The 14,897-nt window shown below is 33.5% G+C and overlaps 1 protein-coding gene across 5 annotated transcripts in view; it reads left to right on the forward strand.

Moving 5' to 3' along the window:
- Positions 1–1,289: 1,289 nt before the first annotated feature.
- Schip1 (Schwannomin interacting protein 1) overlaps positions 1,290–14,897 on the forward strand; it is a 43,877-nt gene continuing 30,269 nt past the window's right edge. For 3 of the 5 annotated variants that reach the window (XM_031991806.2, XM_031991809.2, XM_031991810.2), the window contains exons 1-2: positions 1,290–1,593; positions 10,910–10,984. In XM_031991806.2, coding sequence (XP_031847666.1) covers positions 10,923–10,984 — 62 coding nt within the window. In that variant the 5' untranslated portion in view covers positions 1,290–1,593; positions 10,910–10,922. Of the gene's footprint in view, positions 1,594–8,830; positions 10,662–10,791; positions 10,985–14,897 lie in introns of those variants that run through there. The other 2 variants (XM_031991807.2, XM_031991808.2) reach the window with 2 other exon arrangements.

The following is a 14,897-nucleotide window of genomic DNA, read 5'->3' on the forward strand; positions in this document are numbered from 1 at the left end:
TTCCGAGTTCTATGCTTTAAGCGATACATTCGTTCATCTATCTCGTATCGTTGATACAAAAAAAAAGTATTCTAAGTACCATTTAGAACACGTCACTGAAAATTGACGATTTGGGTTATTTTTAATTTCATATTTATTTTATCGTTTTTTGGAGGCTGTTACGTAGAAAGACAAAATGATGAACTAAATGAAGTATTAATAATAAAATAAACTGTACATTGTACATTAACAATTTTTCTTAGTGGTGAAACAAACTTACTGATACTCATTTTATCTGTCAAAAATAATGAACCCATTGTTTTATTTCGAATTTTACCCAATCTTTATACACAAATAAAAGCAGAGAAATATAAAATAGAACTTGAAATTAAACATAAAATCAATGCTTCTATATAACTTTGATTATAAAAATAAGAAATTTGTTTATTAAAAAAAAAGATGAACTCAGCTTTATTTTATTTAAGTGTATTAAAAATGCTGTAAAGTTTCTTAAAATTATATCATCAACTTTGAATTGAATGAGTAGTTTTTAATTGAATATTAACAATTTTAACAAAAAGTAAGCTACACATTCTGTGTAATTCTTCGACATTTTCGAAGATGGATACACACACCGTATTCTTTATAACGATCGTAATTTTGAAGCATCTTTAATTTAATTTAAGAAACAATTTCACTGCATTAATATTAAACAAGTAGTATCAACAAGGACTAATAAATTCCTAAAATTAGTAACTTTCCAATGCTCAAACTAATAACAAACAATATCTTAAATAATAATCGTAACAATATACTACAGTAACCAGAATTTATATCAGTTTACATAGGAACCGAAACTAAAACTAAAATTTCTTCATGGCCATATTCAATTTTCATTAACTGCCTTTGCAATCATTCCAACTCCAACATAAATTAACAACAAAACCTCAACGGACATCAACGACAGTCACATACAATTCTTATCTAGCACAAGATCCAACATCCAAACAGCTTCATATGCAAACATAATAAAAAAATAAACTTCCTCTTGAATTGCCACGAAAAATTAGCCCCCAGTGTCCCCGCCGGCTCCTATGGAGGACAAGGGACCGGAGCACTGTCAATATTGAGCAGCCTAAAAACGAACTCCCGTACACCTCGGATAGTGGCGTCAGCAGCACCGACGTCAACCGACAGCGCATGCACCACCCTCGTCGAGGGGGTGATCAAGGGAGAAAGAGATATCGACGGAGAGAGAAAGCACGAGCGAGAGGGAGAGAGAAAGAGAGGGGGAGATCGAACGCCGACACCGTTCCTCGCAGTCTCCTCCCGTGGTTCGCGCGTGCACCGAAACCATCTTCCTTTCTGCGTGGCTTCAACGAAAAAATACAAAAAAGAGAGAAGGAAAAGGCAACGAGAATCCGTGAAATTGAAACCCCGCACTATCGAGAACAGCGATTCCTTTTGCATTAATTAAGTGTCTTCGTTTCGCCAACCTCGTCTCAGTGGATCTAATGCAAAGACAGCGACGCGACGCTCGGCAACATCACAGACCCTGAGGAGTTCGACGCGAAACTCTTCGCGATAGCAACCAGCAGCTCGTAACGCGAGAAAGTAAGTAACTTTCAGCTCTCTCAAAAATCTCGTCCGTTTGCACCGTGACGTTTTCGTACGAAACCCACGGGCAGAAATTCACTGGAGGTCGATACGTGCGGCGATCGCACGCGGTTCGAAGGATGCGTACCCTGTCGCCCGAGGGCGAATGACGCGTTTCCAGGGTGCTCGATCGTCAGGATCAACCGGGGATGAATTGGCCGTGCTTCGTTTCGAAGTAGCTTTGGATTCGATGATGTTAGTGAGAAATTCAGGGATGAATGATCATCGTTGTAGTAAAATGTATAGTGGAAAAGGGAATTAGATGACATTAGATACGTTAGCAGGCGGAATATTAAAATCGCTTATATGGAGAGCTTTGCTTTGTAGAATGGGTATTTACACGAATTTCGGTAGCTTAGATTTAGGATTTTTTTTAAAGAAACATTGAATGCAAGGTTGATTAGAGGGTTCGTGAAATGGAAAATAGAATAAGTGTCCTGTTGAATATTCAGTGGGAAGTTGCGTCTTTTGTATTCTGCACACTCGCGAACGCCACAAGCGCGTTAAATCCGAAGTCCAATTATGACGTGAATGGTTAAGTATTGTTGTGATGTAGAAGGTGATTGAAAAGGAATTAAGCATTTAATAAATTCGCTAACTGTACAATGGCTAATAAATAAATTTTAAAAATAAGTCGAGTATGAAATAATATTTTATATTGTACAGGGGTAGTAGAATTACCAATAATAACAAAAATAATAATAACACAAATCATAATAAAACAGAATGCAATATTTTAAAAATGAAATTAATGTTTTAAATACTGTAGGGTGGCAAAGTAATCTAGTAAAAATGCGAAAATCGTACTCGCCAAGTAGTTTGAATAGAAGGAAAACAACTTTAAGATATAAATTAAAATTGAACGTCAAAGATTTGCTATTATTTTAGGTTCTTAATCATTTACGTAATCAAGTATTTGGGGCTGAAGTAATATTTAGGGCAAACTATCATGTCCACGCGTACACCATGGTACTTGACACGAAAATAAAATTTATTGCTTGTGACCTCGAACACGAGGAACTGTGTTGCGAGTTGCATGATGGCGCCACGAAGTCTAGCAGCGTCGAAAACGCAATCCCGGGTGATTAAGATCAGACTGTCTCACTGGAATGCTTGATACATGCCAAAATTTCCAGAAGGGTGGTACGAAACTTATTCTTTGCTATCGATAAATACATTCGTCGGAAAGAAGCCTTTAAATTTTACCACGAAGGAAACATATACATATAAACAAATTAATTCTATAATTCCTAAATCACTAGTGCCAGTATTAATAATTTAAATGCAAATACAATATTACACATCCAATATCTATTAAAAATTGGTTTAATATAATTGAAGTAAAACATATTCAATAAAAATGGCAATAAACAATGATAAATATTATTTTTTGTGTATCTTAGAGCAATTGTTTATTGATAGAGTCGTTTCAAGGAATATTGAAACATAAGAATAATTATATTTTAATCCAAAGTGAGTATTCGTTACACTTATATTAATGAGCATTAATATTGTTCAAATAATTGATGTTCTGTAGTATTCAATTAATTTAACATGTTTATCGTTAAATACATTTTATACGATTCGTTGTTTAATAGTTTTATAATCATATGATAATAAAATGTTGCATCATATCTCAAAATGACTGCATCATCTGGATACAATGATTATTGAATACAATAATAAAATAATACAATAATTTCATATTCTTATCTGATTATTCACGTTGTATAAATTCTTCTATTTAATGACATTAATCTATTGTAAATTTTTAGAAAATATTTAATTCGATTTCCCACTGTTATAACAATGTGTTCAAAATAATATGCAGTTGTTTTATATCTCAAATGTTTATAATACTGTTTTCTATGAAATCTTCTCTTAATATTCCTCTTTCTTACGTGCGAATATAACCATTGTCTTTCATTTAAATAGATTCTTGATTCAAACAGATGCATTCAGTATACAATGCTTTATCGTCAGTATTCTTCGAACAGCTTTGTGAAGCTTCATTCGCGCGACTCGTATTGTATAATAATACAATATTTATGCGGTCGTGCGACGAGTTATACATTTCAATCAAGATACCTAACAGTTTCTCGAACCGAACTCCTTCCTAGTCTCTTTAGTTGATTAACAACAACAAAAATCGAATTTGGTAGATATACAAAAGTTTAAAAAAGCACAAATATATTAAATCGCACATATGTTGCTAATGAAAACAGAAATTGTTATTAACGAATATTAGACCCTAAACATACAGATTTTCACTGCAAATTGTAATCAATAACTATCAATGTATAAATAGGAAAGAAAAATTTCTAATGGTATGTAATGGAACGATCACTCGAAACAAGTTAAATTATTTTTCACATTTTTTCGTATAAGTATAACATTTAAGGGTATAATATTTATTTTCATTCTAACATATAAAACTATTTTTCAAATTCATGTGGACGTAAATATTTCAAGGGAACATATTTTTTAAATTATACTTTAGTACAATTTAATTATATTTTATATTAACTTTTATAAGTTAAATAATTATATTTTAGTGGTATTATAACATTTTTAAATTAAGGCTTTGATAAAAACTAACTTATACAGACGTTACTATGTTTTACCTTATAGTAGTAATTAGAAATAATAAACTTCTACTTACTTAACAATAGATCAATTATTAACTACAGACATCATAACGTTGCAACATGAAAGCTTGAAATACAAATATACACACAAGAAACTTCACTGAAACGTAACAATATATTTGCCACTCTTTCTTCCATACCTCTGTTTACCAAAAAGCAATTTGACAATATTCATTAAATTTCTTAATATAATGTAACAAATAATTGAATACCATCTAAACAAAGCATATACCGTTAATTTTATAATCATTATGTAAAAATCCCAAATACCAATTAAGTCAAAATGATTGAACATGGAAAATAATTTTAAATTACAATGTCAAAAGATGTCTTCCAAGACCTTTGGTAAAAACAATGTTAAGAAAACATAATCGTTTATCTCCGTATAAAATTCCGTAAGTAAACGAATTCCAGTGAACCCACTGATCTTTGCGTTACTATATAAAGCATTGAATTTGTAGTCGTTCACTCGCGACACGTTTCGCCTGCTTATCGATAGTTTCATCCCCCGTATCGATACTTTTCTAAACTGGGAACCACGGCGTCTGTGTGGCCTCAGCGGAGCTCAACGCCACAAAGTAGAAAATGGTCGATCGATGCGTGATTCTGCCTATGGCAGTCGGGTGTACAGCACGCGACACACAAAAGAGGAACAGAGAGAGAAAACGGCGTTAGTGAGTAGGGGAGAGAGAGAGAGAGAGAGAGAGAGAGAGAGAGAGAGAGAGAGAGAGAAGGCGACGAATCTCCCCTAACTCGGGGAAACAGTCGTGTGTCACGTCTACGCTGCTGTTATGTGCAACCTTCGCCCCCTCTCTCTGTTTTTCCCCTCCGTCAGCCCTCTTCACTGCTATATTCACATTTTCAAATGCTAATGGTAGAATTTCATTCGCGGAAACACGTGACGTTCACGATCACTTCAAAGGAAACGTTTACCTACCCGCGAACAACACTACCAGACACTTCGTACGCAAACATCTTTTATGAGAACTCGTTTATCCTTATGAGGAGTCAAAAGATCCTTGCCAAACGAAGGTGTGATTCTATTCGAGTCAGTTGACCCGAATGAAACGAACGTTTGAGACTTTTCCACTTGTTACGTTGAGCAATTTATCTGATAAAGAAGTTGTTTCTATGTGCAGTTATTTATTAAGTACATCAACCCTTTGCACTTGAGAAGAGAAATTTTTTAGTAGAATGGGTTATACGAAAGTACCTGTGTATTATGTCAGTTCTGAGGATTAATAAGGTAATCAAGTTATGTTGTTTATCTGTATTTTATATTAAACCCTTTATATTCGTTTAATGACAACCCTTGAAAGGGTTACTTCATTATTAATAGTTTTGTATTTAAAAAAAGAATAAGACGTATTTGATATAATAAGGTAAAGGTTGAATTTATTCAATGAAATTTTACACATAAATGATCAACTTAAAATATGATGAATTGAAGATGAATTATTATTAAATGACGATGAAACTATCGTTTACGTAAATGTTCTGGAAAAGTTAAATAAAAGTAGTGTGAAATATTTATATTTCGATGATAGGAAAATTGTTTGTAATTTGATCACCTGTTTAGGGTTGCTTGATTCTCATATTTTCAAGCGAATATGTCAAAATTTCATTTATATACAATTACATACAACTATTATGTTGCAATTTCGAAAACTGTCACGAATATTGTGAATAGAACTACATAAAAGTAGATTCACTGCTATTAAAGTATTCTTCGTCTAAATCTATAAATTGATGTTGTAATTTTTTATTGAAATTACGATGAGAAGAGAAATGAGATGCACGGTAAAATAATAAAGCCGAGTTTATAAGATTTTTTAATCAACAGGCTTTGACCCTGTTTTTATCGCCTTGATCTCAAGTGTAATAGCTATCTATATGAAATCTTTTCATCGAGCCTCAACAGCTTTTGTTGAGCGTATAATATCGAATGAATCAATATCATTTTAAGGAGTATGGATAACTTTTCAAACTGATTAAGAAATGGCAGTCATTAATTTATAATGTAGTCATAATCTCATAAACATTTCATTTTAATTATTCACTTATATGCTTGTATATCTATCAATATTATTTAATCATGATCATTTGATATAAATTCAAAATAAATATCTAACTTATATTCATGCGATCTTTTTCTAAAAGGAATTCCAGAAATATTTAATTCTATGAAGGATATTGTAATCAAAGGACAAATTGAAAAGTAATTCCTTATTAGATATTTTTGAAATTAAATATATGAATGCTGTGAAAAATATAACCATTCGGTATGATAATCATTACTGACGGTTCGTGTAACAAAATCTTATTAAGTAGGTCAATCAATAAAGTACCAGACAAGTAGGTAATTGTAAAGCGTGTTATAAAAATTAAAATTAAAGAAGAACTTATGAATCCAAAGAATTACACCGCTCAATATAAATGGAAATGTTGTTTGTAATAAGGAATATTAAAGATTTTACTTTTTAAGTTTTAATTAAAGACAAAAATATAATTGTACAAAATATAATGTTTAATAATAAAATTCTTCTTTTATAAATAATAATGAAATTTCAGTTTTGATTTTGTCGCAGTTTCCAAATTATTTTATTAAAACGGGTATATCTACATATGTTATAATTAATGGTAATTGAAAAAAATCGGTTTTATGATATGTCAAATAATATCTCAGAGCAACCAAAAAATGTACTTCTTCAGATCATTTTTTCAAAGAAAAGTTATATAACCGTGGCTCTTTCAATCTTATACTGGGAAGTTACGATCCCTGCATTGTAAATATTTGATGGGAACGTCAAGTAAATCGAATTTTCGTTCTGGAAGGAGAACATTTTCTTTCTTGTTCGATTGCTAACTAATTGAATAAAGTCAATCTCGGTATTATTGTCATCATTTACCAATTACTTCGACTACAATATTCAATTATTGTAGTCCAATAAATTACCTCACTTTCTCTAATGTTGAAATATATAAATTAATGGACCCTGGTTTATTTAAATGAGTTTTCTTTTTATTTTTTTGAGTCTTGAGTATTTTATTAATTACATATTACATAAATATAAAATTATTGTCATGTCCACTATTATAATAACTATTTAAATATTACTTCAGCTAATTGTAATAAAACTGAATAATTCAATAAATCTTTTATATTATGATTAAAGCAAAAAATTCTTCTGGGAAGGTCAAATTTATTTAAAACCTTAAAATACAATTAACTACATAGAAATAACTCGTACAGTTATAAAATTACCATTTCATGCATATTCTTGTATTTGTTACCTATTTTTCACATATTAGATTATTATAAATACCATTTATATACACAAGAATCAGATTTTAATTGAAATCACAAATGCAATCATAATTGAACATTTCCAATGATTTAAAAGAAATATTCATAATTCCGTTTCACAAAGTATTCAGCAAATTATTAATTCTACAGAAAAATTCATAAATTGAAGAGAAAGGCACGATTTAGCTTGGTAATACGCATAAACTAGATCTTTTTTTAACGCCGGTGAGTTTATGTAAATCTCACATAAATAGATCAAGAAGCGTTATCTAGGAGCGTTCCAGCAAAGCGTGTCTTCGAAATGCTTTAGAAATCGTGGTAAACGGATCAGAAAACAGAAGCCGTAGCAAAGAAGTAGGCGTCAAATAACAGAAGTAAAGTACGGGAACGGCAAAGCAGATACACAAGGTAATCCACTACCAGTTTCAATCCCCAGGGAGCAATCTGAAGAAACAACTTTCTGTTCTATCTATTTCTCTCGTGAACTTCGATCTATAAATTTTATAAAGCGTTCACAACAATGAAATAAAGTATTCGACGAAACGAGTAAAGTGAAGATTAAAATTGCACAATAAAAAATATACATCAATACATGTATAATATTATACAGAACTGTATGTGAACTAATCAACAAAGTTTATTAGACATATTTAAATAAATTAATCTTTGCGCACTATTTGAATTAATCCGATGAAAAATAGACATTTATATTTTATATTCTTCTTGTCTTGGCCTAATATAAATTTTTTAATGTTTTATGCAATCTTTTTTAATGTCATTTTTTAAATTTTAATACATAACATGACGATTAAGGTTATTGAATTAATATTTTAAATGTGGAGTTTAATTTCCCAAGTTATAAATCTGTATCTCGTAGATATATGCATGTAGCAACGGAAAATATAATGGCATACACTTGGGAACTTTTATACGAAAACGCGTTAAAAATTGATGACCAAAGTTTTGATACGGAGCTTTGTTTTTCAGGAAACCGATGTAAATCCGACAAGTAGATCTGCTGTTGCATACGAGTTGATAGTAGTGTCCGTCCATTGCTTACCGAATCTACTTACAAACACAGAACATTAAAGTTACAGTATTCTTTCTCTTAATTTATTTGTAATCTGGACAACAAAATAATTATCTTGTTACATATAAAGTCATGTAATTAAATTTATAATTTATGTAATTTTCAAAATCATTTATCTCGAATATTTTGTACGAAAATTGTGTTTTACATTATTAGTTTCCGAAAGACATGGTTTCACCATTCCATGATCATACTGTGAACTTCGGCCTATTTTGTACAGGAAATAAAATAGAAATAAATGTTTAATAGAGGATTATTAAACAACACTATTCTAACAAATAATAAAAATTGTCTACAAAAGATTATTACATTTAATGATTATTTTTAGAGAAGTCTTTACGGATTGCTTCGATTATAAATATTCAAAGTGCATAGAACGTGACATTTTAAATATAAATGGGGGAAGGGAAAGTTTAATGCAGTCAGTAATAAGCCAGTATAGACTATACTAATAATTATTGATTCCTCTTTTAAAATAAAATATAAAAGAAGAGGGTTAATCCGCGTGACGAAAAGGAGATCTGTACTCCTGAAAATAATTAGATCATCTACTCAATTAATTTTTCCCTATAAAAGTACATCAAGTGTCTCCTGGAACTCTTCAAAGTTTTATTTCGTAAACTTATCCATTTTCCTCTTACTTTATTTTAAGCATACAATTATAAACTATACATGAATAATGAAAGATAAGAATGGTGGAAGATGAAAAGGCATCACATAAATATTATCACAGATTATTATTTATTTTAAACATTAATCTTGAATAATTACGAAGTCAAAACAATAGACAAAACATAATATCAAAAGTATGTGCCTCTCACATGCAAGAAACTTAACAAGGGGGAAATTAAAGTAAAGATTATTTTTCATAATTTATGTTAAAAGAGGAGACATTGTGCTTTAACCAAGAAACGCAAAGGAAAATAAAAAGAAATCTCACGGGTTGATTAAACATTCTTCCAAACAACCAATGTAAGAACATACCATTCTTAACGTACAGAATTGTGCTGAATAATGCTGAAAGCTCTGTAAAGTCATAATACCCAACGTCCAGGACAACCAGACAAAGTAAAAAGAGGGCAGAAAAATGTGGGACATCATAAAGCAGGAATTTAAATACCAAACTTTATTGCGTGCAGCACACAACATGAACTAAACAGAAATAAAATAAAGAATTAAATATTCTTTTCTAGCAATACGATAAAAAATATCCGACTTTTTAAAAAACTTGATATAAATAACAGAAAAGGTATAATAAACCGGGTATTTTCTATAATTTATGTTTTCAAACATTTCACGACTTTGAATGAAACAAACATTGAACAAATTTCAATTTGCAAACTAACCATTATAATTAGAGTTCACAAAATATTACATTCACAAAAAGCATAAGACCTAAAACATTCAAACTCTCAATTTGTTAAACTCCAAACGTGAAAAAAGTACAGACACGAACCAAAACGCCCAGTAAAGACACGAAATAATTTAGGAAGCGTCTCTCAAAGATCGATTCGCCAGTTCTACCCCTGGGCGTCCCAAAAATTCCCCCAAAGAGAGAAAAAAAGATTTAAAAAGGAACTACGCGAATAGTAAGCTCACGATCCGATACCAAAAATATCCGCGAACACGCAAAAGCATCCAAGGAGAAAAGAGCCGAAAATGAAAAATTAAATGCGGGAAGACGAGGGGCAGCCGAGCGTTTAGGGTTGGGAAGTTGCGCGGAGGGGAATGACAGGGAGAAAGAACGCGAGTCAGAGCGAGGCAGGAGTAGATAAAGCGAAAAGAGGGGAGCAAGATAGGGGTTGGAGAGAGGGAGAACGAGCGCGGATTGAAGTAGGCAGGTAGAAAGGGAGGAGACGAAAGACCGAGGGCGAGAGAGGCAGGACAGCGAAAGGAGAGCGGGACGAGAGGATGTTGGTTGCGAGTCGATAAACCACGGGAAACGCGAGCACCCTTGCGCACGACTTCAACATGGCGGTCGGTGAGTTCCATTCTCTTTTTCCGTCCGTGTACGGATAGACAGAGGAACTTGGTCGTGCGATCGATTCCGCATCATTCATTTATTTTGTTTTTCATCCCCATCGGTGCCCGGTGCGTTGAACCTGCCGTAGACCCGATGATCGTCGCGGCCACGCGGATTCCGTACGCCGTGCCGTCGTCGTTGACCCGCGGCCGCTAAGTAAACCCACTTTGAACGCCGAGGAATCACACGAAGTTCACTGTTTCCAGACGAGGATCCGATATGCGGCTCAGGGTGGCTGTCATGCGCTTTGAATCGCCGCACCCTGGGGGACTGAACAACAAGTAAGTAACACGTCAGGCAGCAGTTAGCTACCCATCCATCCTGGCCATCCTCTTTTTCATCTCTCGTAGCCAGTCGATTTGTTTCTTCGCCGCTTCGTTTCGACCCCTGTCCCCGGTGCTTCTTGTGGCTGTCAGACTGTGCCGCGAACCCGAAGCGCGCGGCCAGGCTCGCGGAAAACGCGTGTCTTGTGCCACGACATACATGTACACCTGTTTCGTTTTCGTGAATGACGTGGCTTCATTGATGCCCGCGTATCCGGTCACGTATTTATCCCGAATGTATGGATTATCCTTCGATTCTGCGTGATCCAAGAGCCCGTGGGGTCCGATCCAAGGATGCTGCAGCCACTTCGGACCCGGTGTGCGTTGTTCGTTGGTGGTTCCGCTTGGTTCCACGGTGCAATGTCTGTGGTTCACGCTATCGAATGGACATCCGTTTTGTTGGTCGTTGGTGTTTGAACGGGTGTTCGGTGATGTTTTCGTGAGAGTTTAATGGGGTGTCCTTCGGTTGGTCTTGGTTGGATAAGATTTTCGTTATTCGGCGATCCGAGGAGCATAAATTACCTACCTGTAAATGTAGACGTGGAGTGTCCAATTATCGTGCATAAGAATCGCGAATTGAACCTGTTGAAAGTATAGTATTTTCCTTTCTCTGTTTGCGGAGTGCTTCGTTACTGCGGCCCGGAAGATTTTACTGGTTGTATCGTATGTTTACTTGTTGGTAGTTACATTATCCGACATGTTTGTACTTTATTTTGGGAATTTTAGTGTTTAGTTGATGATTCTTGTGGACTTTTGTGCGTTGAGTATGAATTTAAAATTATTATTCATGGTTTTTAGAGTTTCTTTAGAAGACTTTTAAATTTACAATACAAAGTAATTATTAGGCAGTGTTGTTTATTATTCTGTAAAACTACCACTATTTGAATTTCGAAACTGAGCGCTGCAGTAGAACAGATAATTGGACACTGTTACGCTAGGATTTAATCAACAACTTAGGTCGATCAATCATCTTATGTTCATTTTGTAATTATTGAATGCCTTTGAATCCCCAGAAATGTTCATCGAATCATCCTGTAATTAATTTCAGTATTACTACATAAGTTTACTTCTTTAGTTTCACGTTTGATACCGTTCTTTTAGATTACGGTGTAATCACTTTCTCAACTAGTTCGAAACTACCGTCATTAGTAGAATTAGTAATTAGATCACCGATTAAACGCGTAGTACCACGGAGATCTTAGCGATGAATTGCTTTAGATGTTACTTACCTAGTGTAAAATTGTAGATTATTTATTCCAAACCTTATTATTAGCAATGCCAAGGCATTTAACTGAAAAGGAAAACCAGAAGGTTAGTGTTGACTCTAAACGATCCCCTATTTTCATACAGTTTACCGTTCTTTATCGTTTACCGTTTTCTTTGTTCAATTCGTTTACCATGCATTTTCTCAGTATACTACTCAGTATAATACTCAGTATATACATGCTTCTTATGATGTTGCCGAATAACACCAACCCCCCAGCCAGATTTTGTTTATCGGTGTCCTCCAGTTGTATATATTTGTCCCGTTGATCGAACGCATTGAACGCACACACATCGCAACAAGTGATTGTCGCATGTAACCTTTTTCTAACGCATCCACACCAGCCCGAGAGATGTAAATTTTTCGGAAGAAAGAAAAAAGAAAAGAAATGAAACGATATAATTCTTATAGGTAGATGCTGTTATTTAGGAACACACTGTGACTTGATTTGTTTACTGGATACATTATTGCCATCGTAAACGATTATGTCTCTTGCTCTCCGCTCAACCCTTGCCCCTATTAGAGTACCAACACACGCGATGTCTTTTAGTGTCGTATTTCGTTTACGCTCGTTAAATATACGGGATGACCGGAAGAGGGGTGGTCAAACTTTGATAGCGAATTTACTCCTCCGGAGGATGAAAGCGGGTCATATAAACATAGGTTCGGGAACGCTTTCCTTCCGGAATACACCACCACTTAACTAATTGAGATCATTCCTCATGGATACGATTCTAAAAGAGAATCACATAAAAAATAGTGCTGTTGCTTTCTACTTGTTGTTTTTAGTGGGTTTATTAAAGATATTAATTCGATAAGCAGCATTCGTTTTATCGATCTTTTCGTTTGCTCGATGCACTTGCAGTAGTTTCATAGATCATTGAATGTTACTCTTTAAAATAATTTAATTGCATCTTCATTGCAGATTGAATCATTATCTTCTATATTTTGGATCGTTACCACTGCTCTAATATTATTTTGCTGAAAAAAATAAAAGTTGGTTAGAAAACATGATATACAATAGCCTGAAATAATAATTTTAGGTAAATATAGATTAATAATTGCAATCTCATGATAATTCTATAATTGTATAGATCCATTTGAAATATTCTCTTCTGGTCAATTAAGAATTCCAAACCTTTGTTTAGCAGTGGATACACTCTTATTTATACGGTGATTTGAATATTTCATGATATGAATAACTGGCGTGTACAGAATTACGCGCAGCATTAAGTATTAACAGCCTATCAAACATTTAGAGATTCATTATTACTGTACATTTTAGTTGCTATGAATATTTCCTGCAGATCGTCACGGGATAAATCGTGATTGAATGGTTCAATTCAGTTATGAAAATAATATCTAGAAAATTACACAGTTGTTTCATTCCTGCACGCTACCCGAACAGAATCAACTGCATTCTATTACTGTACAGCATACGCTTTTCCTTGATAAAACTCCTTAATAACAAGAATTATCATACATCATTTAGTGAAAATATTCTAAGAAATGCAAGTATTAAACGCGCGTAAGTAAGAAGTAAGTTACTCTTATTCTTGACTTAGAAACTTCCTTTAGCTTTTTCTAATTTTTATTTGCTAGAACAACTAGAAAATTTAATATACAATAATGATGATCGAATGCATGATTACAATGATTTAACGTTTTCGGAAGCTCTTGAAACATCGGTGAGAAATATACATCGTTGAAAAAATAACTTTCAGAAATTCACTTAAGCATTAAAGAAAGTTATAACTCGAACAGGATGCACTTTCGGATTTATATTTGTATGACCCTGTTTCCATCCTTAGGAGGAGTGATAAATTCGTGGAATGCTAACAATTTGGCCATCTACAGTTTGTTATCTCTTTGTAATTCGCTTGACAATAGATTTATCTATTTTCTTTTCAGGTGTTTATTTTGAACAGTGATTTGTTTGCACGACGTCTTGCGAGTTTTGGTTTAAATCGAAATTCTCAATGGCTTGACAACACGTTTCGATCCACACCTCATTCAATTCGTGGACATCCCCATCGACGAAACAGCACACTCTTGCACCATCGAACTCCGTTCGTTAATGAAACTCAAATCCGCGGGCTTGGGCACATTTTTTGCGTTGCTTTACACTTCCATTATTGAGAAATCGAGTTTTGTCGACGCCTGCTGTTTGATTTCCTAGACAGACATCGTTTTTTGCACTGACACTATCAAATTAGATATATGTGTACTGGAGGAATGTACAGTCGCGAGCACGAATCGATATGCTGCGATTAAGAAACCGTAGACAAAATTTTCGTTAACGTAAACAAATAAAATTTTAAAAATTGATAATTTTCATTAATTCTAATTACCGCCAAGAAATATCACGAGTGAATCTTCCTGTTTTTAGAACCTGTGAATTTTATCTTAAAAAAATGTGTACATGTTAATATTCTTTAAAGAAAACAATTTATCCATATTCTTTTCAACAATTTTTCAAACATAAAAACAAATAAGTTCTAATTTTTATATACACAATACAAATCGTCCCAAAAATTTCGTTCAAATAAAATAGATTGACCAATAATGCAGTTTTTACCTACGAAAACAATAAAAAATCTCAGCTCG

This window comes from Nomia melanderi, chromosome 2 (assembly GCF_051020985.1).
Source record: "Nomia melanderi isolate GNS246 chromosome 2, iyNomMela1, whole genome shotgun sequence".
Taxonomy (NCBI): domain Eukaryota; kingdom Metazoa; phylum Arthropoda; class Insecta; order Hymenoptera; family Halictidae; genus Nomia; species Nomia melanderi.